This window comes from Sarcophilus harrisii, chromosome 4 (genome assembly GCF_902635505.1).
Source record: "Sarcophilus harrisii chromosome 4, mSarHar1.11, whole genome shotgun sequence".
Lineage (NCBI taxonomy): Eukaryota > Metazoa > Chordata > Mammalia > Dasyuromorphia > Dasyuridae > Sarcophilus > Sarcophilus harrisii.
In genome coordinates, this window is record NC_045429.1 from 99,568,054 (window position 1) to 99,594,533 (window position 26,480).

Below are 26,480 nucleotides of genomic sequence, written 5' to 3' on the forward strand. Positions count from 1 at the left end.
TGGCAAGTCCAGAGCTGGCTTTGAAGTCAGAAAGAGAACCCCTCTATTCTGGGCCCTGTATAGAAACAGTTCAGACATAGCTTTTGCCCTCTAGAAACTTCTAGTCTAAAACAATTTAGATTAAAATACAGGATGCAGATTGGAATTTATATTCTAATACAGATTGAAAGAATTTCCTGGCTTGAGAATTACTTATGCTAATAGAAACACCTTTCCTATATTTTGTGTAGACTCATCAATGTACATATTGTTTTCCTTACTAGAACGTGAACCCCTGGGGCTAGGATGCTTTAGATTTTACCTTCAGTAACTTCAGCACTAAGGTGTTTATTTAATGCTTGCTTGATGGATTGATTACCCACCTCACCAGACTATCATAAGGAAAATGCTTTATAACCTTATAGCACTAGTCAGAGGTGAGTTATTATTATCCTATTGTTCTAGGGCAAAGATATTTCCCATTTCTACTTGAGGACTCTTCCTTTTCCTCTTGTCTCCCTTGGGCTTCCCCCATTTCTGGTGGTCTCTTTAAAAAAACATCTCCCCCTTCATTCTAGTACCCAAACATCTGATTTGTGACTCAGGACAGCTGAGTCCTGTACTCGGTCAGTCCCAAAGTGGAGCCCAGGCCTGAGTGAAGACCTTGCCCTTCCCATCATGCATTCATAAGGCATTCTTTCTATTGTCTAGCTGTAGGGAAGGGGTGTTCTAGGGAGCCAGAGGCCTAGGGATGATTGGGGGAGGGAACCTGAGCATGACTCATCAGTCTGAAAGCATTGGAGCTGGGGGAAAAAACAACAACATGCATTTTCCTCTCTTGAGAGCCCAGCTGGATGGTGAGGGATCCAGGGCTGCTGGAGAGGCATTCACAATAAGAAACCAGTGGGAGACACTGCAAAGCCAAGTCCTAAGAGTTTACTAGTAGGAAAAAAAATAAGAATCTCTGGTACTTGGGTGATACCTGTAACCCTGCTCCTATGCTAATCATACCCGAACTATTTCCCCATATCTTTTCTGACCTTTAATTTTACCATCTGGATAATGGATATTTTGCCATCTGGACCCAGGCTATCTCAACATGGTGGGAGGAGTTATGTGTGTACATGGATAGAAGTTGGGGATGTATCACTCCATTTGTCCGCAGTCATCTTGTTATCTTATGGTCATTATCAATTTTTAAAAATTTTTCATTGTACATAGCAACAACAAGTTTGTGTGACGACCAATTATAATGTACTTGATTCTTCTCAGCAGTTCAGTGATCCAAGGCTATTTCAATTGGATAGAAAAACTTCTGCATCTCCCTCCCCCCCAATTTGTTTTTTGATAAATGAAGCTCACTTCTGGGCCCTGTATAAATATAGTCCAGACAAAACTTCTGCTTTCTAGAAACTTCTAGTCTAAAACAATTTAGATTAGAATTCAGAACACAGATCAGAATTTATAGTCTAATAGATGAAAGACACAGACAGGATAACAAAAGCTTTAATGATATTAAGAGTGAATGCTTTTCATATACCTCCTTTCCAGTCTGATGTACAGTTAGAGATAAGGTAGACTTTCTTAAACAAAGCCTTTCACAGATGCTAGGGAAGAGATTACTGCTTTGCATGGGACTTTGGACCCTTATTGTCACTTACAATTTTAGCATTTTATGATTTTTTAAAAAAATCTGATTTTTATTGATATCTTGTTTTTACATTATATCCATTTCCAAGTGTCTTTTCCTCATTTCAACTCACTCCTCCAATCAAGCCATCCCTTTTTAAATTAAAAAAAAAAAAAAATAAGAGAGAGAGGTTAAGGCAATTCAGCAAAACTAATCAACAACTGACCAGATCTGATAGGATATACAGTATTCAATACTCATAAGCCCTCCATGTCTCTGCAACAAAGGGAGTAAGGTGTCATTGAAATTATGCTATATTTGAGTTTTCTTGTCCTTTCTGTTTAATATTCTGTGAGACTTCCTGAACTCATTTTTTTTCCTAACATAAGAGAATTGGACTAAGCAATTTTTAAAGTTCTTTCCAACTCTGACATTCTAGGAAGTGGGATTTTAGGACCCATTGAAATGATGAGAGGAATCCCTTGGCAGGAAAGAGCTGTCAAGGCAGAAAGTCTCAGTGTTGAAAGGGCTCTAGGAAACCATTTAGACCACCAACTTCTTGCCAAATACAGAAATGACCTCGAAAGCATCTCTGCCAGGTGGTCAGTCACTAATGAGATAATGGATGGTAAGTGCTTTGCAAAGTTTAAAGCTCTCTATAGAAACGTCCATTGTTATTCAGGATCTGCTTGAATACTTCAGTTCTCGGGGAACTCATTTTGTCTTTGCATAGTTCTGATCATTAAATAACTCCCTGAACTTGAGCCAAATCTGTCTCCCTGGCACTTCCACAGATTGGCTCTACCTCTGCCCTCTGGAGGTGGGACACAAAGGAATACACTGATTTTCTCTGCTACCCATAGTCCTGTACATATTAGAAGGCTGTCATCATCCCTGTTCTGGCAATCATCTCTTCTGTAAAACAAATATCCCTAACTACATCTTCAGTGCTTCCCTTACTTTCCTAACCCCCCTCTAATTTACTTTTTTTTTTTTTTTTTTTACTATTTTTACTATTAATTTTACTATTAATAAAAACTGTAGTTTTTTTAAAATTGTGACTTTCGGTTTGACCACACATAAGTGTAGTTAACTGGGGCAGCAGTTATCAAAATGATTTGGCTGTGCTGAGAAGAGGAACAATGCCTTTAAAAGGTAGTTAGGATCTTTTATAAGCAGTCTTAAGTGGATCAGAAAGGAAACTCTGCTGTGCTTTTCTCATCCACTCACAGTGAGTCTCAGCCAATTTCTTCTCCCAACCTCCCACTCATTAGCTTTTTACCTTCCAGGGGTCCTCAAACTACGGCCTGCGGGCCAGATGCGGCAGCTGAGGATGTTTATTCCCCCTCACCCAGGGCTATGAAGTTTCTTTATTTAAAGGCCTACAAAACAAAGCTTTTGTTTTTACTATAGTCCGGCCCTCCAACAGTCTGAGGGACAGTGAACTGGCCCCCTAATTAAAAAGTTTGAGGACCCCTGCCACCCTCAAAGGCCCTAATCTTTGTATATGATGTTCATAACTCCGAGCATATCTGCTCCTATCAATTAGTATCATGTTTTCCTTTTACTCTGTGAAATGATTATAAAGTAATAAGGTGAATTTTTTTTAACATGAGAACCACAGTAAGGCAGAGGTATGTTTGTAAAATTTTTACTACTGGCTATCCAAAAAAACCCACAACCCCAAATCACATGTTCCACACTTTTATGTTTTGTCTTCATAAACAAAAGAATAAATCAAGCTCGGATTTGTAATGTTTGCCAGTTTCTGATTTGTTAATGCCCACACCTAAAATTTAACAATCAGTTCTTGGAAGCCATTATGAGCTGGCTCCAACCCATCCCTGAAAGTCAGTTCAATTTAACCAATGTTTATTAAATGCTTATTATGCCTTAGAAACTGTGCTAGATGTAGTGGATACAAAGGCACAAATGAACCATTCCCTCATGTCAGGGAGCTGGCAGCCTACTTGGGGGAAGGCAGTGCAGAGATGTAAATATAAAGTATTCAATATCCAAAGTAATTTTTTTGAAAGCACTTGGAGTTAAGTGCTTTGCCCAGAGTCACACAAGTGGCTGAAGCTTGATATGAAGATTGATACAAATTCAGATTCTCCTGATTCCAGAGTCAGTGCCCTATGCCCTATGCCATCTTGCTGCCTTTGGGCTAAGTAAAAAGAGGGAGACAGCACCAATGACTGGGTACTCGTGAGTGCGGGATGGGGTGAGAAAGGGGATATCAGAAAAGATCTTGTGCAGGAGAGGCCCCTTGAGACCTGCTTGGAAGGCATTTAGGGAGTCTATACAACAGAGATGAAGATAGGCTGCATTTCAGTAATGGTGGTACCCCTGGTCTTTTGGAGATGGAAATGAAATGTTATATGTAGAATACTAGGCCAGTTTGAAACAGACAATGCCTGAAATAAAATTCATGAAAAAAAGGAACATGTAAAATAAGGCTAGGAAAGTAAGTGGGAGCTAGATAATAGAGTGCTTCCATCCACCTCTAGATTTCTGTGATTTAAAAGAGGGTTGTTCCCTTCCAGGAATCAAACGCTCCCTCTGGGGAGTCATTGCTCAGAATGCCTGGGGAGCTTCTCTTCAGGAGCTGTGTTAGAACCTCTGACATCATATTTGCAGTATCCTCCATAGTAGCAAAGGATTACCCTCATCATGTTGGGTTTTTCGAGCACCAAGATAGAGGGACAATGAAAATAACATCAGATTTGAAGTCGAGAACCTGGTTCTGCCGTTTGCATGCTCTGCCAAATCAATCCTCCTCTGGCTCTGAAAATTTCCCTTTTAGTAAAAGGAGGAAATTGTATTTAGAGGATTTCTTAAGGTCCCTTCAGGTCCTGATTGACTTAATCTAACAATAACCACCTGAGAGAGCCCAGAGCTCCTTCTCACTTTTCCCTTCCCAACCCTTGAGGATCTCTTATGTGTTTGTTCTTGAAGTTCCCAAACAAACCAGAGTCTTCCTCCCTTACATATTGTAGTAGTTAATCATTTTCAATTGGGTCTGACTCTTTGTGACCTCACTTGGGGTTTTCTTAGGGAAGATGCTGGAGTGATTTGTCACTTTTTTCTCTAGTTCATTTTACAGATGAGGAAACTGAGGCAGACAGAATTAAGTGATTTGCCCAAAGTCACTTAGCTAGTGTCTGAGGCCACACTTGAATGAAGGGAGATGAGTTTTTGTGCCTCTAGGCTTTGTGTTCTATCCACTGCACCACTCAGCTGTTTCCCTTGCATATAGTGTAGGACAAAGTTCAGAGGATGATGTCAAGTGATCACTTCCCATTAGGGGATCCTACCTTGTAATTTAGAGAAAGCTGAAGCTGAAGGTTCCTTCATCCTTTCTTGTAGGACTTCAGCCCTCTTGGAGGAGTTTGAGGTCTTTTCCCAGTGATTGGCAGGGAACAGCTCCTGTGGGCCAGGAGAGTGGAGCCTCCCTAGGTTGGCTGAGGACAGAGGGGTGTGATCATCGAGCAAAACAAACATGGTACTGACCCATAATCCCTTAAGCCAAGAGGATCCAGGAGGGGCCTGGTTGTCATGGCAACAATACCACGGCCAGTGGTAGGGATGAGAATATCCAGTCTGGAACTGGCCCTGACTGCTGTAAAAGTAAAAGCCCAGAGGGGATGTGAGGTGGAGTGTCTCCCCTTAGGAACCTATCTCAGTTTAGGAGAGGCCTCTGGAGAGATAAGGACTATCTGAGCCAGGGTCATAGGCAAACTACAGGGCAGCTTTCCAGGGGAGGGGAGAAGGAAACAGTCTGAGCTGGAAACAGTAGGGAGAATGGTGGGAGAGGGAGGGGAGAAGTGAGGAAGGGAATGGAAGAAGGAAGAACCTTGGACAGGGACAGCAGGCAGTGTCTCCAAGGGGTTAGGACAGTGTCCACAGGAGCTTGCCTGAACTTCCTTCTATAAAGATTTCTAAGATCTGGAAGAGACTGTAGAGATTGTCTTATTCAAGCTCCTCATTTTAGAGACAAGGAAATAAGGCGAGACAGAGTGACTTGTCCAAGGTCACACAGCTAGCCGACAGCCTCCCTGGATTGGTTCTCCCGAGCTGCTTTCTCTCTCACTGAGATTTCTTAATTCAGCTCTGAAGCCTTTAGTTAAGAATGATACCTGTTAGTTTTTCTTTTTCTCCTTTCTTCCCATGCCACCTTCTCTGGGCTCTTTATTTTTCTTGAACCCTTTTTCTCCCTGAACATTTATTTTTATTACTCTTGGACCTATAATTATCACAGAGAGGAAGGGGAGAATCAACTTCGTTCTGGTCCACATTCTCCCATTCCATCCATCTCTTTGCTTCTGCTCTCCCTCATTGTTGTGAGAGAAACACCATTGCATCGGCTAAGACAGATCAGAAGACCTGTCCGCATCATGTATTGGATCTAGAGAGCCCTAGTTATGCTAGGGAAAACATTACTGAATTCAGGGCGAGCAGAGATGCAGTCTGCATCTTCAGGGAGCTATCTTCAGCTGATGGGGAAGAGAGCATTTACACATAGAGATCATGAGCAAAGAAACAAATGCCCTTTATTTAGACTAATAATAACAATAATAACAGCTGTCATAGGAGCTAACTAATCAGTGACATCAGCGCCAAATGAAAACATCCCCGTGGGCCACATATTGACTTAGAAAAATTACAAATTAAAAGTATGTGGCATTTTATCTATTTTGTTGAACATTTCTCAGTTACATTTGAAGCCTATTCTGCCACACTGGGGAGCTTTTCTGGACAATGAATTTGTCTGTGTAATGATCAGAGGGGTTAGTCTCAGAGTCACATCCAAGTTCAAGCTTTGTCTCTGCTACATACTGGCTTTGTGACTAGCAAGAGGTAAGGTGACCTTTCTGTGCTCAAAGCCACTGCGCACTGTAACCACAGAGAAGCTGTGATCTGAATCGAAAGAAATCCCAGGGGTCTGGACCAAACAACAAATGTGTGTATTTTTTATACAATGTGAGTATATGTATATACATACAGACAATTCACATACATGTAATGTACATGTGTGTATGTATTTATGTGTGTACATAGACACTCGTATATGAATATATGCACATATACACGTACAAATTTGTGTATATGTATTTATAATATCAAGGTAGTTATGTAGCTCAGTAAATAGAGTGCCAGGCCCAAAGAGAAAGAACCAAATCTAGCCTCAGACACTTACTAGCTATAAGTTACTTCACCTAGTTTGCCTCAGTTTCCTTATCTGTAAAATGAGTTGGAGAAGGAAATCACAAACTATCTCTGCCAAGAAAAGCCCAAATGGAGCCATGAAGAATCAAACACAGCCGAATAACAAAATAATATGCACACAGATATATATTGTGTGCATATGTATACTATCATACTATATATATGTTTATATAGTCTACATACAGACTTATACATATGTGTGTCTGTATATATATATATATATATATATATATATATATATATATACAGACACACATATTTTGCAAAAAACTTGGCACACATTATCTCATTTTATCCTTATAACAACTCCAAGTAGATGCTATTATTAACTCCATTTGAAAGGTAAAGGTCCTGAGTGTTCTAGGGTTTGCCCCATGGTATGTATGTGTTTGTACATATACATATTCACAAATCCACACACATAATTTGTGTATCTGTATATGTAGCATCTGAAGCAGCTTTGTGGGCCACGTGGTTCCAGTGAGTGGGATTTGAACTCAGATTTTCTTGTTCTGTATTTCCAGAGGACCTGTTCTCTTTGCCCTGAGTGTGTGCCTGAGGGGGCTTCTAAGGGTCAACGGGGCAGTTCTCTTGTAGAAATGTACAGAAATGGCAGGAGGGTGGGGACGGGGCAGGTTTGACCCACCTGGCTCAGAGTCTCTCTGTGCCCACACAGGATCTGGCTGCCAGGGGCCCCAGCTGACCATGAACAAGATGAAGAATTTCAAGCGTCGCTTCTCTCTCTCTGTGCCCCGAACAGAGACCATCGAGGAGTCTCTGGCTGAATTTACTGAGCAGTTCAATCAACTTAACAGCCGGCGAAATGAAGGTGAGGACCCTGGGGCTCAGTAATTCTCGGTTCTGGTTCTGTCCGGAGCATCTTGTTCATATAGGTGTCCAGGGGCCTGGCTCAGAGATTTAGAGCTAGCAGGGACCTTAAAAGTCTAGCCTTCTCACAGATGAGGAAACTGAGGCACAGACAGGCTTAATTAGTAAGTCTCTGAGGCAGCATTCGAACCCAAGTTATCCTGATCCCTCTCTAGCAAGCCCCTTTTACTTCAGTCCCAACCTCTTGGTGTCACCTCCAGTCTTAAACTTCTCCCACCCTGTGCTTGGGGAAGGGGTGCCGCTGCTCCGGAAGGGAGGAGGAGGAAGCCTGGGGCAAACTCACCTTCCCAGGTAGAGCTGCTCCTTTTCCCCCTTAGACCTAGCCCAAGGGCACCTGCAACTTGGCCCCCTGGTGGGAGGAGACTTTCAGCCGGAGCCCAGTGCCATCTCCCCGGCAGAGGAAGTTGGGGACAGCCACAACCAGTCCTCCCCAGGTGTGCACTACCGGAAACACAACCAGCGCCGTTTCTCCATGGAGGTAAGAGACAGACTCCCTGCTTACATGCAAGGTAGGCTCTGAGCTCAGCAGGATCACAGAACGTGTGTGTGGAGACCCTCACCATAATAATCACAGTAAGAACTAGCTTTTATTGGGCACTTTAAATTTGGCAGGATACTTTTTTTGAGCCTCACTACCAACCTGGGAGATAGGTGATTTGTTATTAATCCCATTTTACAGGTGAGGAAACTGAGGCTTCCAAAAGTGAAATCATTTCTTCAGAGTTACAAGACTATTAAGTGTCTGGGAACAGATTTGAACTCGGGTCCTCCTGACTCCAGGGTTGGAGCTCTAGCTCAAGCTTCATTTTAATCAGTTGCAAAAAGACTTGAGTTCAAATCTGGCTCAGGCTCTAGCTGAGTGACTCTGGAAAAGTCAGTTGACCCTCATCTGTAAAATGAGCTGCAGAAGGAAATGGCAAAAGACTCCAGTATCTTTGCTAAGAAAACTCCAAATGGAGTCATAAAGAATTAGACATGACTAAACTGACTAGAACAACAGCAAGTTCCCATAGACACAAGATTTGGGCATGTTTTTATCTGTATATATTTACAAACCATAATCATTGACTATATTTTAAGGTTCACACAAATTTTCCATTTGAGTTTCACAACATCTTTGTGAAATAAATAATGTAAGTACAACTATTCCCATTTTTTTTTTTTCTTTTCAATCTCTTGGTCTAACGAATCCCAGAGGAGGAAATACTCTCCGCTGATGCACACGAGCAACTCCTCGCACCCTACAGCTCTGGAGAGTTCCCGGAGACACAGAGAAATTATGGCTAGCCTAGACTTACCAAGTCTTCAGTGTGTGTCAGAGAGGAGCCTCGAGCCCACTTCTTGGCTCCTCGCTATTCCAGCTTGCTTTTCACCTTCATTTTATAGGAATAGACGGGCTCCGATGGGTCATCCAGCTCCTCACTGCTCAGAGGCAGTGCTGGGGCCCGGCTCCCGGGAGGACTGAGCTCCCTGTCCCGAGTCTCTAAGGATGCTGGCGGGAGACCTGGGGCTGCAGCCCTTGTGGAGCCGGTTCTGTGGATCTCACCCGAGACTTTTGTCCCCGAGCAGGATGTCAGCAAACGGCTCTCCCTGCCCATGGACATCCGCCTGCCACCAGAGTTCTTGCAGAAGCTTCAGCTGGAGAGCCCGGAGCTGCCCAAACCCCTCAGCAGAATGTCCCGCCGGGCATCCCTAGTGAGTCCCTTCGCAGAGGGTGAGGAGGGGCAGAACGGCCCACGAAAGGCCCCGCTTTCGGCCTGCATTTTTCCCTGGGGGAGAAGCCGGGGAGGCTGAATGGGTCCCCACTTTCTGTCTTGATAGCAAATTCCCTGTCTGGGGAAATCTGGCCTCTGGCTCCATCTCCTGGTCAAAGCAAGACACCGGCATAGATAGTCATTAAAACAAACCTCAGGTTTGGAAAAGCCTTTTAAAAGAGATCATTGAGAGCTAGATTGTGTTGGAAAATGTTTAGCAACAGGCTTTTGGGGAGGGAGGTGGGGGTGGGCAGGGACGGCGCATTATTAACATTTTCTCCCATTTTCAGAGAATCAACAAAGCCATTACAGAATTTGCCATTTTCCAAGGTGTAAATGCCCACACGGAAATTGTAATAATGAGCTCTGGCTGGTTCACACTGACTCCAGCTTTCTCATTTCTCAGCAAAGAAAACCAAGACCCAGGAGCTTTAAATGACTTGACCAAAATCACATATCTAGTTAATAACTGATCAGGCATTAGAAGGAGTTCCTGTCTTTCCCCTATCCCACACAATCTCCTTTAATATTGCACCCCAGGCTCATAATCCTAAGTCCATTCAGCCCCTGAAGCCATTGAATTGCCCAGCCTGGAAAGATGGAGATGAATTAGAGACCCTCAGAGTTCTTTAGCATGGGATACGAGAAGTTTGCATACGAACTTTGGGTTACTCCCCCCGCTCTATTTTAAGGGCAAATGGGTCCCTTCAGTGAATTTTGAGGGAGAACCAGACCGGCTGATAGAACTTGGAAGCCAGGTTTCCTGGGGAGGGTCTCTTCCCTGATTCAAAGCTAGGCTGGAAAAATGATGATGATGATGATTTAACAGACATACCAGAGTTTATGATCTCTTTGTTAGAGATCTTTGTTAAAATCTTTCCTTCCTTTTCATAGCATCATTAGTTTCCACATATAATAATAATGGTCATAATAACAGGTACATGTAAAATATACATGTGTATGTGTATATATACATATGTACACACACGCGTGTGTGTGTATATATAAATATGTGTGTGTATATATATATATAAATATATGTATATATATATATATATTTATATAAAATCAAACAATGCTCATAATCCTGGGCAGTAGATGGTATTATAATCCCCATTTTATAGATGAAGAAACTAAGGTTGAGTGAGGTTAAGTGACTTGAAGAACTTTTTGACTCTAAAGCCAGCACTCTATTCTACCATACAACCTAGGAGTGACTCATTTCCTTTTCGGTTGAAGAAATAACACTAGGGTAGAGATGTTAGTGAGGGAGTGGAATTTGTGGGAAGTCAGTGGGGTCACCATGGAGAAAATTAATGATAGCCACTTAGTAGGGCATAGCTACAGTATGACATCTCTCTCTCTCTCTCTCCCCTTTCCAGTCAGATATCGGCTTTGGGAAACTGGAAACTTATGTGAAACTGGACAAGTTAGGAGAGGTAAGAGACTGAGCTGGGCTTTTAGAGGAGCTGGGCATTTCTTTTTTTTTGTCCTTATTTTATTTTGTTAATGTATTTAATATTTTCCTTCAGTTCCATTTAAAACAATTTTTTACATTTGTTTTTAAAATTTTTGAGTTCTCGGCTCTCTCCCTTATCCCCACCTACAATTAAGAAACACATGTGAAGTTACACAAAACATTTCCATAAAAGTCAAGTTGTGAAAGAAAACAGATCTCTCACCATAATGAAAATAAAAACCCTCAAAAGTTTTGAAAAGATTTTTTTTCTAAAAAAAGATAAAGAGAGAATAATTTAAACTACTCGTACACAATCACTTTCTTCTCTGAGTATGGATAGGATTTTTCATCATAAATCCTTCAGAGTAGTCATGGATCATTGTATTGCTGAGAATAGCAAAGTCATTTACAGCTGGTCATCCCAGAACACTGCTATTACGTTGTGTACAGTACATTTCACTTTATTTGAGTTCATGGAGGACTTTTGAGATTGTTTTTTTCCCCTGAGAGCATCCTACTCGTCATTTCCCATAGAACAATTATCACAAACACATAACACGTTTTACTGAGTCATTCCCCAATTGATGGGCATTCCCTTAATTGAGCTGGGAATTCTTGGGAGATCTGAGGGGGACTTTCCAGGATAGAGAATTGATTAAGGCTGCCCTTGTCCCTAAGAAGAGACATTGCTCGTTAAGTGTTGAGTCATTGTAAATCTAGCAAGTCCTCTGACAGATCTGAAGTATATGAGGTTCAGATCTAAGGCTTTTATTTTTTAATTCATTTTAAAATTTTTCATTTTTTATTGCCTTTGTTTGAATTTGCATCCTTCTCCCAGGTAACCATCCCCTATAGCAAGCGTGATTATGTATTTTATTTTTTTGTCTTCTTTTTGCATTAGTTTATATACATTTCCCTATGCTCTATATTCATCCTATTTATCATTTCTTGTAAAATAATAATAGTCCACTAGGTTCATGTATTGTAATTTATTTCCCACTCCCCAGTCACTGGGTATTTATTTTGCTTCCAGTTTTTTTGTTATTACAAAAAGTACTACTATAAATATTTTGATGAATAGGGGATCTTTCTTTTTGTCCCTGTCCATCTTGGGGTATATGTCTAGCAAAAGAGATTTTGATTTAAAAGAAATAACTTGCCCCATCTGCCAATGCCCGTCTTGGTGCCCATGGCCCATTTGGGGCCCCAAATCTTGTGTCCTATGGTGTTGTTCTCCATTGGCCTGGAGGTAAAGCACAAAAGGAAGGGGCTTTGAATCCTCAGCCATTGTCACACTCCAGGCTGTGAGCAGGAAGGGCAAGGACCTGAATTGTGCCCTGATTGTTTCCAGGGCACCTATGCCACCGTCTTCAAAGGGCGAAGCAAACTCACTGAGAACCTGGTGGCACTGAAGGAGATCCGACTGGAGCATGAGGAGGGTGCCCCATGCACTGCCATCCGGGAGGGTATAAGCATCTGGGGCTGGCTGCCTCACCTCCTCACCAGGGCCCCTCCTGAAACCCCTCACCCTGGGGCATGGCGCTTTGCCACCTTGTGACGTGGGAGGGAAGTTTGTGGTGGTGGAAGAGTGACAGTTGGTATTGTGCCCCCAAGAGAAGATGGGAGTAATGGGGTGGGTGAGTGCTGAGGCTGAGTATGCATTCTCCAAGCCCAGGAAAAATCCCAGGGTGAGCAGGGTGGCAAAGGGCCTGGAAAACCCAAATGTGCCCATCTTCCTGCAGTGTCGCTGCTGAAAAATCTGAAACACGCCAACATTGTAACCCTGCACGACCTGATCCACACGGAACGATCCCTCACCCTTGTCTTTGAATATCTGGTAAGACAGAGCTGGGTCTTGTAGAAGGGAGAAGGAGGAAGAAAAAAAGGGAGAGGGGAAGAAGAGAAGGAAAGAAAGGAGAAAGGGAGGGAGGGTGGAAGAAAGGAAAGAAGGAAGAAAAGAGGAGGGAAGGAGAGAAGGGATGAAAGAAAAAGAGAGGAAGAAGGGAAGGGAAGTAGAGAAGAAAGAAAGAAGGGAGGGAAGGAAGGAAGGAAAGAAAGAAATTGTGTCCCTTCATACAGCTCTACTTCTATCTCTCTTTCCTCTGGGTGACCCTCACTGGGAGAGCCATTAATCTTTAGCTCTGGAGGAACTCACATCCTTCAGACTATAGAAAGATGAGATGGGATTGGAGATGAGACAGGGCAAGGACCTAGTATTCTAGCCCCCTCCCCCTCTCTGCCTGGCCAAGGCCTCCTGCCCTGGAGCTTGGGGTGCCAGGGTCCTTCTGACTGTTGTGGAGTGGGTACAAGCCAGATGCTGTGTTCTAGGACAGCGACTTGAAGCACTACTTGGACCACTGCGGGAACCTCATGAGCATGCACAATGTCAAGGTAAGGACCCCCCTCCCCACAACCTCAGGCCCAGACCCTCATCAAAGCAGATCTCAAGGAAAGGCAGGAAGAAGCAAGCCCCTGCTGCAGCTGCCTCCAATCAGCTCACACAAGTCACAAGCTGCAAAAAGCCTGATTTTTTTTACTTTAAAAACTTCATCTATTTTATTTTAATTTAGATACCCAAACATGCCTTCCATGAAATACATTCTCTGCAAATAGCTAAGCAAGAGTGATTGCACCCAATTGAATTTGTTATTTTCCACTTTTGTTATTTCTCCTCTATTAATAATTCCATTATTTTTTTTCTTTTTTAAAAAAAGCTTTTTATTTTCAAAACTTATACATAGACAATTTTCAGCATTTACCCTCACAAAACTCGTGTTCCAAATTTTTTTCTCCCTCCCTTCCCTCCACCCCCTCCCCAGACGGTGAGTAATCCATTATATAATAAACATGTGCGATTCCACACATTAATTTTCTTCTTTAAACATTCTTTATTGACTTTTGTTTACAAATACTTTCTAGATATGTCCAGTTACCCTTGTTCCATATTCAATTAACTTTGTAACAAAGAAAGACAGTTAAGCACAATCACTGTCATTCATTTTTGCTTGACGGTATATGTAGCATTCTGCACTCATTAATCTCTACCTTTAAGATTGGCCATCACAATTACTCAGCCTTTGGTTTTATTTCCAATATTGCAATCTATGGATGGGTTATACTGGTTCCCTGGTCTTCGGTTCATTTGGATCTTTTAAAAACAATTAATATAATATGCCAGAGCTTATAAATCCAAATGAGCCGGAGAAGCACTACTCATATTTCAGTTTTGTTACTGTTGGTTCAGTTGTTTGAGGAACAACCCTTAGAGGTGCCGATGAACTCCAGAATAATAATTGTTCAATCATTTCAGTCATGCTCAACTCTGAGATCCCATTTGGGGTTTTCTCAGCAAACATTCTGGAGGGGTTTCCCATTTCCTTCTCCAGCTCATTTTACAGAGAAGGAAACTGAGGCAAACAGGGTTAAATGACTTGCCCAGGGTCACACAGCTAGTGTCTGAGGACAGACTGAATCCAGGAAGGTGAATTTTCCTAGCTCCGGGTTCAGCATTCTATCCTTGTTCCACCCGCCATCCTACTAATAATAGTCACTAACATTTATTTGCAAACATTTAAGGTCTTTGGAGCCTGCTCTTTCTCCTCTCACCTTCACACCAACATTTGACAAATAGGATGCTATTACGCATGAGAACCTGAATGCCAGCAGAAACCCGCGCTCACAGCTAACGGGGTCAGAAATAAGGTTTGACCCTGGTGGTCTCTACCTCGAGCTCTTTTCTCATTTTCCAGGACAGAAAAGAATGGTCCATTGCTTTGTAGTCATGGCTTATTTTGGATACCCAGGAAGATCACTTACCTTATTCACAACACCATTTACGCTCCATCTCCTTTTCTTTAACAGTAAGATAGAATAATAATTCTATTATTATGAGAATCAAATGAGACAACATTCATAAAACATGTGATATACTGCCTAACACATAGCAGATGCTATTCTTATTGGTCTTAATATTACTCTCTTACTATTATTAATAATATTAACATTTTTACTATTACTGTCAATTATATTACTGTTTACTTAATTAATAGTAATAATTAATTAAAGTAATAAACAATTAATTAATAATAATTAAGAATTACTATTAATAATATTAGTATTACTATATCACCCAACTTAGTGCCGCATGACTTTTTTATCTTTTCTTTTGAGAGAAACTCTCCTCTGGGATAGAAAGATTTGCCACTGCTAAATATATCCCAAAGATAGAAATAAAAAATATATTCCAAAGATAGAAATGATAAAAAATAGAGTAGAAATAGAAAAAACAATATATTCAAAAGCATTTGCTGACAAGGAGTCCCAAGGATTTTCCAAAGCGACGACTGCAAAAGCCGCATCTTTGAAATAAATTCGCAGCCTCCTGAGGGGCTCGTGGGGAAGAGCCGCTCCCCTGGCTGGGGTGTTGTGCGTTTGTCAGGTATGTGTGTGTGGGGGGGTTTCAGCCGCCAGTCTCTTTCATTTAAAGCAGTTTTTCTTGCCTTGTCCCTCTCCCCCCTTCCCTCCCCTGCATACATCTGACCCCTGCTGGTGGAGAAGCCACGTGGCTGAGTGTTGTATTTGCTGTTGGGAAAACTTGGGTTCTGTTTGCTCAGTGTGCGTCCGAGCCCTTCTCGGAACAAGTCCTCCAGCTCTTTTTGTTCTGTTTCCTCATCAAAAAATGAAGCAATAATGTCTGGAATACCTACTATACAGGGTTGTCGCCAGGCTCTAAGAATGAGAATCACAATGGATAACACTTTTTTATGTAATAAGTTAATTTATTTATTTATTTATTTTTTTGGCTGAGGAACTTGGGGTTGAGTGACTTGCCGAGGGTCACACAGCCAGGTAGCATTAAGCGTCCGAGGTTGGATCAGTAAATTTATTTTTTAACACACCTCGCTTTATGAATCAGGTTGGAGAAAAGTCAGAACAAAAGGGAAAAACCATGGGAGAGATAATTAAAAAAAAAAAAAAACAGAAAAAAGAAGTGAGCACGGCATGTGTTGATTCCCATTCAGTCTCCTTAGTTCTCTCTCTGGATGCAAATGGCGTTTTCTGTCCAAAGTGTTTTGGGACTGCTTGGGATCACTGAACCACTGAGAAGCACCAAGCCTTTCATAGCTGATCGCTTGTTCTTGCCATTATTGTGTACAATGTATTCCTGATTCTGCTTGTTAGGCTCAGCATCAGTTCGTGTAAAGCTTGTTCATCATTTTTCATAAAACAATAATGATCCTTTATCTTCATGTACCACAACTTGTCCAGCCATTCCCCAATCCATGGGTATCCACTCCTTTTCCAATTCTTTGTCACCACAAAGAGAGCTACTACAAACATTTTCGCACCTGTAGGTCCTTTTCCCTCCTTTATAATTTCCTTGCTATACAGACCCAGTGAGGGCACTGCTGGGTATACATAATTTGATAACCCTTTGAGCATAATTCCAAGTTTCTCTCCAGAAAGGTTGGATCCTTTCACAGTTCCATCAACAATGCATCAATGTCCCAGTTTTCCCACATCCCCTCCAACAATTATCATTATCTTTTCCTGTCATCTCAGCATAATGGCTAACAATAGCTCCCCGCTGGTGGATACATAGTATCCTCTGGTACATAGTAAGAATTTAACTTCTCATTGTCCGATGCCTGCCTGCCTTTTCCTATGCTATCTCATTTGATCCTCACGAGGAATCTGGGAGCTAGCTGCTATTATTATCCCTATTTCATAGATTAGGAAACTGAGGCTGATCAGTGAAGTGACTTGTCCAGAGTCACACAGCTAGTGGCCTGTGGCAGGATTAAAACTCGGTTATTTCTGACTCTAGATCCCAACACTCAGTCTATCCACTGTTTCCCTTAGTGCCTCAAATCAGATTGTGTATAAATAGTGCCTTTCAAATCTTAAGTCTCTCTATAAATGTCAGAAGGAGGAGGGGGAGGTCTTTCCGGGAACTCTCCTCACCTCCACACATTCTGGGGTCATTGATGCTGTAGCTCCCGAAGATGGCCTCCCTTCCTGGTCTTGGCCACTGCAAAGAGCCCCCCAGGGCCGGGGGGGACCCCAGATGGAGGGTAGATGAGAGGCCATCCACTTTCTCTTAGCATTTATATATTTTTTCTTCTCCTCACACCCACCCGTGGATGCTGTATGACTCACTTTCCCCCGAGAGACTGTCGAGCTTGCCAGATTGGACTTTTAGAACATTCTCCTCCCACCCTCTCCACCCTCTTCAGGTCTTTATGTTCCAGCTGCTCCGGGGACTCTCCTATTGCCACCGACGGAAGATCCTACACAGGGACCTGAAGCCTCAGAACTTGCTCATCAATGAGAAGGGAGAGCTAAAACTGGCAGACTTCGGTGAGAGCAAGGAGCCAGCCAGGGTGAGGGGACAGCTCCCCCATGGCCTAGGTCCAGGCCAGGGGCACATGCAGCTCCATCTCCCCTCCTGTGTGGCAGCCTGGGGGTAGGGGGGAACTCAGGCAAAGCAGAGGATATCTCCATCAGACAGACAGTTTGGTTATACCTCTGTCTCCAGGCCTGGCCCGAGCCAAGTCAGTGCCCACCAAGACCTACTCCAATGAAGTAGTGACCCTGTGGTACCGGCCCCCTGATGTCCTGCTGGGCTCCACAGAGTATTCTACTCCCATCGATATGTGGTAAGTGAGAACAGGAGGAGAGAAGGGGAAGGCGCCTTCAGGGGCATTTTTTTCACTTAATCATAATTTATTTTTTCCCAATTACATGTAAAGATAGTTTTCAACATGCACCTTTCTAAGATTTTCATTTCCAATTTTTGTTTCTTCCTCCCTCCATCCCCAAGACAGGAAGCAATCTGATACAGGTTATATGCATACAATCATACAAATTTCCACATTGATAATGTGGATAATGAGAATGACATGGATGAACAACCAGCAAAGGTAACTAGAAAAGAGACTCAAACCAAAAGGAAACCAGGATTGTGTCATATAATCTCAAATCAAGGAAGAGTTTAGAACATTGCAAATTCTCCAGATTTCCCTCGCAAAGGAGACTACATAGAGCCTCTTGGCTAACATAGAGTAATTAACAATAAACAAGTGTTAGGTCAGAATAGTGGTCCTCCTGGGATACCTTTGAAGATCCAAAGAATGATCCCCAATGGTTCAGGCGAAGTATAAATACCTCCAGGCTAACAGGAGAGGTAACCTCGCCTCAGGGATTGTTATCGGGATTTGGGAATCTAAGTGGGGAAGAGTGAAGGAACTGCTGATAAGGGATGGCAGGACCAGCTGTGCTGCTGAGACACTCGCCTGGGGGAGAAGGAGCCAGCACCCATCTGGTGCTGACTGCAGGCATTTACAGGAGGGTGGTTTGGTTCTGGGTCTGACAGAAGAACTGAACTGAAGGAGGACCTAAATAAAGCCAGAGGCCCCATCCCCATATCCAGAACTAGAGGTGGTTACACTAACAAGTTCCTGTAAATTAAAAAAAAAGTGAACTGGAAAAGGAGAAAGAAGTAGCCATAGAAAGTTTCTGTGAGAATAGAAAAGATGGAAGTTTATCTTCAGAGGGAATATTGGAGCAATAAAAGCCTCTCCTACCCCAAAGAGTAATCTGAAATAGTTGCCTGCCCAAAAGAATTCATAGAAGAACTCAAAAAAGACTTTAAAAATCAAATGAAAGAGGGGGAAATTTTTTTAAAAATAAGAACAATCCAAGAGAAACAAGATTATGAAAAGAAAGTCAACCAATTAGAAAAGGAAATCCAGAATTTTAATAAAGAAAATGATTCCTTGAAAACTAGAAGGGGAAGCCAGCAAAATTATAAGAGACTAAGAATTAATAAAACAAAATATAAAAAATGAGAAAATAGAAGAGAATGTGAGACTCCTTATAAGAAAAACAACTGTTCTGGAGAACAGATCAAAAACAAAATGAACATAAAGATAATTGAAAGAAAAATGTCCTAAGGTGTTAGAACAAAAAGGAAAAATAGAAATAGAAAAAATCCACTGATCACCACCTGAAAGAGATCCTAGGAGGAAATTGTATAGGAACATTATAGCCAAATTCCAAAACCCTCAGGTCAAAGAAAAAATATTACAAGCAACAAGATACAGCAGGGTCACAATCATAACTAGGTCTTGACCTAGTGGCAACTACATTAAAAAAAATACAAGTCTGGAACGCTATATATCGGAGAGCAAAAGAACTGGATTTGTGGCCGAAAATATACTCAGCAAAGTTCAATATAATCCTGTACAAAAAGAATAAGAAATGTATATTCAATGAATTGCCAGACTTTCAAAATTTTGTGACAAAAAGATCTAAACTTAATAGGAAATTTGACATACAAGATCAAAGAGAAATATAAGGTAAACAAAAAGACTAATTTCGAAGCACTCAATGAGGACAAACGGTTTATGCTTTATCCATGAAAATGTAAACTGTGTATTTAAAGTTATCATTAGTAATTGGGTAATATGAAACAAAGATTGGAGTAGAACTTAGTGCGATAAAATTCTGAAAAGTAAAAATCATAAAGGGAAAGGTAAAAAGTTATCTTGTACAAATGAAATTTGAGAAGTGACTAAGAGGAATGAAATGGGGGAGGACTAGTAGTTCTGGAATCCTCTTATCAGCAATGAAACAATACATATATAACAGAAGGGAATAAATAAAAGTCTTCTAAATTCAGAAAGAAAGAAAAGGTTAAGGGAAAATGGAGGTGGATATGATAAGGGAGGTCCTCCTTCAGTTCAGTTCTCTGGTCAGACCTAGACCAAACCAACAACTCCACCCTCCTATAAATGCCCAAAGTAAGCACCACGTATGTCTGGTTCCTTCTCACCCAGCCCTGTGTCTCAGCAGTAAAGCTGGCCCTGGCGTCCCTTGTCAGCAGAGGTTCCTCACTCTTCCCACCTTGGATTCCTAACTTCCCATACTCTCTGGGACATGACAATTCCTGTGGCTGAGGGGAGACTCTCTCCAGTTAGACTACTCACATCAGATCTGAGTAAAAGAGAGAACAACATATGCATTTAGCAGAGAATCAAAATCTTTTGAATTTATAAAGAAATAAGAATGTGAGGGAATGGGAAAAGGGGAAGAGTATAGAAGGGTGTGTAGATTAATGGGCATGGAATTAAGAGGGATAGGATGGGGGGATAAGGAAGAGATCCTTGGAAAGGGGGACAAGTTAAGTAATAGGGAGGCAGGGTAACGGGTAGAAATAAAGTATAGGAGTTAGGAAGAAGAGAAAATAACAAATACACACAAACATAAAATAAAGATCAGGAATGGAATTTATCTTGCAAAAAGCAGGGATGATAATCATAATCTCACACAAGATTAAAGCTAAAACAAATTTAATCAAAAGAGAAAATAGGGGCACTATATTATATGTCAAGCATATTAATATTGTTTAGACTATTTTAAATAACTAGATAGTGTAAGGTTGGAATATTGCTATAGGGTAGGAAATGAATTGTGGAGTTAGAAAAATATGGAAAGACTTGCACTTATGAAAGAAGATGTTACCCACCTTCAAAGAAACAAGACAGGCAAACGTAGTATTATCTTACATAGATGCATATGAATGTTTGTGTGTAATTATAGATATATGTGTTACATGTATGTATATAAGTATGCAATGCACATATACATATATACGTCTGTGCTTAATTAGCCTTTCGGGGGAAGGGAAAAAGGATAAAGTAGAAAGTGCAGGGCAGAGAACAAAAGAAAATCTACAAGGAAACAAAGAAAAGATGGATAGCTCTCAACACAATGCGTATTTTTTTTATTATATAGGCTTTCTTGAAGTGGAAATTTATTGCTTTATATTTCGAATTTTCTCCTATTTTCAACTGTGCCAATGGCAATATTTATTTTTCTTTAACTATTTTATTAAAGTTTAAAATAAATAAAAATTTAAAATTTAGTTAAATTTTTTAAAAGACATATCAGATGAGAGGATGGAGTTAAGAGAACTCATGGGAGGCTTGAGGAAAGAATAGAAAGTTTGGAACAGCAACTGTGATGAATGGGATGTTAAAAAAAAATATGTATTATAGTTATCTATATTGATGGCTTATTCTCCCTTACTACAGGCAAGATTTGGGAATTAGGATCCAAGATTTAGAATCAGAAGGAATTTTAAAGGCTCTCCAGTTCAATGCTATCATTTTAAAGATGGGTAAATTAGACAAAGTCATTAAATTACTTCCCTAGCATCACACAGTTAATAAATAGCAGAAGTAAACTGTAAGCCCCCTGAGAGCAGAAACCAGTTTTAGCTAAACTCTGCATCTCCTATTTCTCTCCCATTGAGCACAAAGATCTACATAAAATGACTGTTGAATGGAGTCCTCTCTTTCCCCTGACTGCCACTCATCCCCATCCCACAGGAATCCCTTGGTTCAGTGTGGGTTTATTACAGAAAGGATGACCTTCATGATGGCGCCCCTGGGGAAAACGGGGCTCCATCAGAATCTAGTGATCTCCCTCCCTAATTTTCCTGATCTCCCTCCCTAATTTTCCCCACAGGGGTGTGGGCTGTATCCTCTACGAGATGGCCACCGGGAGGCCCATCTTCCCTGGCTCCACTGTCAAGGAAGAATTGCATCTTATCTTCCGCCTGCTTGGTGAGTGCCCTACCTGTTATCTGCCTCTCGCCATCAGCAGAGAGGAGAGATGCCTTTATAAGATCTCATCTCTCGAACCTGGGCAAGATCTCCGTGGGTCCCATAGAGCTGTCTGTGTTCCTCTATGCTTGGCCCTTCCCTTTTCTGTTGATTCTCAATTCCCCCACCCCCCGCCTTGTCATTTCTTTAGGGACTCCCACGGAGGACACCTGGCCAGGAGTGACATCCCTGCCCGAATTCCGAGCCTACAATTTCCCCCGCTACAAACCCCAGCCGCTCATCAACCACGCTCCCAGGTACCCACCAAGCCAATCCCTACCCTTCCTGCTGTGAAATAATTAACCAACAGAGAGATAGATCACACATTTATTCAATGCTTATTATGTGTCAAGGACTGGGGTAAGAAATACAAGAAAGCAACACAATCCTGCCCTCAAAAGATCTTAGATCTTTTGCAAGAAGATAGCATCAATTCCATAAAGTAGGTAGAACCAAAGTCCAGTTAAACTATTGTCCTATAGCTGGAAATTAGACACAAGTATCTTTGTCGTCCCCCAGCATATATAACCTTTGTTAAACAAGGTTTCTGTCAGAATACAGAACCAGTTGGTCAATGAATAACAGTTATAGAGGCAGATATGTTTTTACTATAAAAAAGGAATCTAACAAAAGTCAGCTAGGTCTTTGGAAGCCTTTAAACTGGATGACCATTATATTGCAGAAGGGATTCATCCTTCAAGTAGGGATTGAACTCAGTGACTTCTGAGTTCCCCTCCAACTCTTAGTCTGTGATCCTGGGCCCAAGGTGGACGTGGGATGGTTTGGACCTTGGCTCCTGAACCTTGTGCTATGAGGCTTAAATGGTGGGTGAACAGGGCCTCTGTCAGCTCACTCTTCCCCCCTCAACATCTGGACATTGTTATGTTACAGGTTGGACACAGATGGCATTGATCTACTTACCAGTCTCCTCCTGGTGAGTGGCTTCCCAACTTTGGGGTCCAAGAGTAGCAGGCAAATCAAACCTGAAACTTCAAAGAATTGGATGGGCCCTGAACACTGCCTCCTCTGGGTCTCATCCTCCCCATTCCAAGGAATATCCTCCCTGTGCCTTGGACCACCAGGATTCATCCAGAGAAAGTGTGGGGTAGTAGAAAGTCTAAATCTAGAGTCGAGAAACCCGACTCCACTATTTGCACTAGAGACAAATCTCTTTCCCCTCCCAGCCTCAACTTCCTTACAATAAAAATACAATAACATACATATATTGAACTAGGTGATCCTTGATCCTTCAAGCTTTGAATCCTGTGGCCCATGGCCTAGAAAACATTTAATCCCACCTGTCCCTTCTCTCTGGCCATTTGAGACCTTTGCACCTTTGTCCCTGCTGCTCCCTAATCACCTTCCCTACATTCCTGGTCTTATTTCTTTGACCTTTTGCTTTTCAGTATGAAGCCAAGAATCGGATATCGGCGGAGGAAGCCCTGAGACACCCTTACTTTGGTCCCCTGGGGGAGCGTGTGCACCAACTCCCTGACAGTAAGTGGGTCTAAAAAGTTGGCATGGCAGAGTACACAGGCATTGGACTTATAGTCACTGTCTCAAACGCTTATAAAATGTGTGACCCTGAACAGTTCTTTTAATTGCCCCGTGCCTCAGTTTCCTCATCTGTTAAAAAACGGAGGTCTTCCAGGTCTAAACACATGATCCCATAAGGCCCTACAGGGCTCTGTATCAAGAGTAGGATGTTTTTGTGGAAAGAACTAAGGACTGTAAGCCAAACGTTTATTCATTCTGTCTTGAGCTATGGAACTTCCAGCAAGTCATTTTCCTTCTCAAGATCTCAGTTTCTTTCATTGTAAAATATAAGGACTGGACTAAGATTGTCTGTAAGGTTACTTCCAGCTCTAACATCCTTTCTCTTGAAAAAGAGGAGATTATCTTATTTTTAATGATCTGTCAACAAGTTTTTATTAAATGCCTCCTGAGTGCTAGATATTGTCCTAAGCACTGATATCGATGCCTTTTGTTTTCTACCTTGCATTCACTTCCAAATAAAATCCTTCTTCTCCTCCCCAGAAATCCATCCTTTGTAAACAAAGATTTAAAAAGAAAAAAAATGTAAATCAATAGGCCTAACCCACACACTTCAATATATGCAAAATTCTGTACCTGTAGATCCTCATCTCATAAGGAAGGAAGGAAGGAAGGAAAGTGCTTTCTCCACCCCCACCCCCCCAGTCTTTCTCCAGAGTCAACCTTCTTCATAACTATATAGTCTTCAGTTTCTTTCGATTTGTTTTTTATATGATTAGCTGAGATTTCTCTATTTTGGGAGGGATAGGAATTTGACAGGGGTAGGATAGGAAAAGAAGGAGAAGAAGGGGAGGGGAGGGGAAGTCTGGGGAAATCTGAGCTGGATTTTCATAGGGAATCCCTCTTGAGAAAGAGACCTGCACCAGGGTCTCTGCTCTCATCTCCAGTTCTCAGCCTGTGTGTGTGTGTGTGTGTGTGTGTGTGTGTAACACACATGTGTTAGCAATACAGTTTTCCCTGCCAGTGAAGAATGATGGCCCCTGTACATTTAAATTGACCTTAAGGGAGAGTCTGTAGATTGGCTTGACATGCAGAATTTCCTTTTAACAAGGGCAGACTTTTTTGTTAAATTCTTTGTGGATTTTAAGTCACTTAAGATAATGGGGCTTGTGCAATTTTAGTTTGTTTTGCAAATAAGACATGTGCCATCCTACACATGCCGGATGAGAAAAATGTAATTAAGCAAAGCTGGAAGGTTTCCTTTAGCTGGAATCAAAAGACATCCAATATTCTGAAAGGCATCCTGAGAGAAGCCCTGACCAACAGAATGGCCAAAGGGATTGGCCGGGGGATGGAGGACCAGTTAACTAAGGGACTTGCTCAGGATCCCACTAAGTGTTAGAAGTCACACTTGAACCCTGGTCTCTCTGTGTCTGAGGCTAACTCTCTAGTCTCTAAACTCTAGTTCCTCACTATACTCTCCTTGATCTCTGGATTCTTTTTAATATATGTAATTCATTATGAATTTTACTTTAAACAGTAATAAAAACAATTTTGCTTACATGTGAAACTATTTGAAGTTTAAAGAAATGCCCATAATCATACAAATTGTTAACATCTCAGGCTCTTTCTCCTATTTTATCTTTCCATTGTCTCTTTCCTTTCCCTTAGAGTTCGTCTCTTTTTCTTTTCCATCGCTGGTATATATGCTCACCAGCTGGTTTTGTGTCCTTTATTTACTATTTTTTTCCACATAAATTTTTCCATATTTCTTTTTTTTGGGGGGATGGGAATTAAGGTTAAGTGACTTGCCTAGGGTTACACAGTTTGGGAGTGTCTGAAGCCAGATTTGAACTCAGGTCCTCCTGACATCATGACTGTGTTTTCTCCATTTTGCTACCTAGCTTCCCTATCATGTGTATTTTTCCAAGCACTCATTCTTTGTTGCGTTTGACTTCAGCCCGCAGTTTCCAGGAGAACTCATATATAGTGCACATTTACATGTCCCTTTCTCTCTCCCATCCACAGCTAAGACCTAGGACAGGTCCTGGATGTGGGCAGGGCCATCTCCAACCTTGTGAGACAGACCTGCTCCTCTGTCCCCTGCCTCCTTGCCACCTTCTCCCCAGTCCCTGGAACTTGACCACCCTGGTTAATGATTCCCTACAGCTGAATGCCCCTATTTCCAGCCTGACCAAGCAAACTAGGAGAGGAGACATGAAGGGATTATCTCCAGCTAATCTTCCATCAATGGGCAACTTTCCCTTCCCTCAACTCCACTGTCCTCATTTGCAGAAAGACTGAGTCAGACCAGATCTCTACAAACGCTTCCAGTCCTAGATCTGTGAACCAACCAACTAAATACCTTCCATGAGCTCCTGGAAAGGCAGGTTCTCCCACCTTGGTGCCCCTGCAGCAGCTGGCACATAGTGGGTGCTTAATAACCACTTGTTAAAGAGGTTGAGTGAAGGATAAGGGTAGAACTTATGGGTATAGGAAGGGCTACAGGTAGGAACAGACTGAGGTGCCCACTGGAAGCACTCTGGGGATGCTTTCTGGTATATCCAATTTTGTGAGACTGACCCCCCAGCTTGTCCCCAGGCCAAGTGACTTGATCTCTGGTTGCTTCAGTTTCTCCTTGGCAAAATGGGGATTATAAAGGCATCTACCTCCTAGGGTTACTGTGACATTCAAATCAGTTTCTCAGTGCGGTGGCTGACATACAGTAGGTGTTATATAAATGCTAATTATCTTCCTTTCCCTCTCCTTTTGTTCCTCCCATTCCTCTTCTGTCTCTTGTTACCCCACAGCTGCCTCCATCTTCTCTCTGAAGGAAATTCAGCTCCAGAAAGATCCAGGTTACCGGGGTCTATCCTTCCAGCAGTCAGGTAACATCCCTTATTTTCCATGCCCTCCTCCCCCAAATCTGTCGCTCAGTTGTGATCCCATGAGCTGTTTCAGTCAATACCTAGTCCTCTGTCTAGGAGGAAGAGTTGATCTTATGTAAGTTCCCCATGCATCTCATGGAGGTTTGCAGAGTCTCCTAAACAGCAGCTTGTTTGAGGGAGTGGGTTAGTGTGTCTCATCTCATTTTCCAACTCCTTCCTCCCTATCCAGGTGCTCGATCTTTCCTCAGTTTCTCCCTGGACCCTAAATCGAGATCTCCTCTACCAACAGAGTAAATCCTACCCAGTAGGGCTCCCAATTAATCCTGCCTAATGAATATGCAGAGACACCCCTCTGTCAATAAACACACTAGAGCTCCTCTAGATTGCTGGGTTGGGAGATCCCCTGTGGAGGAGCTCACTTGATCCTGAGATCTTCTTGGTACTTTGGTATCCTAGGCCCTGTAGAAAGGCCTGTTTTCTTGGGTAGTT

At 42.0% G+C, this 26,480-nt stretch overlaps 1 protein-coding gene across 1 annotated transcript in view; it reads left to right on the forward strand.

Moving 5' to 3' along the window:
• The window catches only part of CDK18 (cyclin dependent kinase 18), a 51,625-nt gene that overhangs the window by 22,885 nt on the left and 2,260 nt on the right, over nt 1-26,480 (forward strand). The window contains exons 2-15 of the mRNA XM_031937232.1: nt 7,515-7,667; nt 8,044-8,204; nt 9,296-9,421; nt 10,863-10,919; nt 12,291-12,405; nt 12,682-12,776; nt 13,268-13,330; nt 17,176-17,299; nt 17,478-17,598; nt 21,473-21,570; nt 21,761-21,866; nt 22,501-22,543; nt 23,016-23,106; nt 25,914-25,991. Of these exons, the coding sequence (XP_031793092.1) occupies nt 7,544-7,667; nt 8,044-8,204; nt 9,296-9,421; nt 10,863-10,919; nt 12,291-12,405; nt 12,682-12,776; nt 13,268-13,330; nt 17,176-17,299; nt 17,478-17,598; nt 21,473-21,570; nt 21,761-21,866; nt 22,501-22,543; nt 23,016-23,106; nt 25,914-25,991 (1,402 nt within the window). The 5' untranslated portion in view covers nt 7,515-7,543. The remainder of the gene's footprint in view (nt 1-7,514; nt 7,668-8,043; nt 8,205-9,295; nt 9,422-10,862; nt 10,920-12,290; nt 12,406-12,681; nt 12,777-13,267; nt 13,331-17,175; nt 17,300-17,477; nt 17,599-21,472; nt 21,571-21,760; nt 21,867-22,500; nt 22,544-23,015; nt 23,107-25,913; nt 25,992-26,480) is intronic.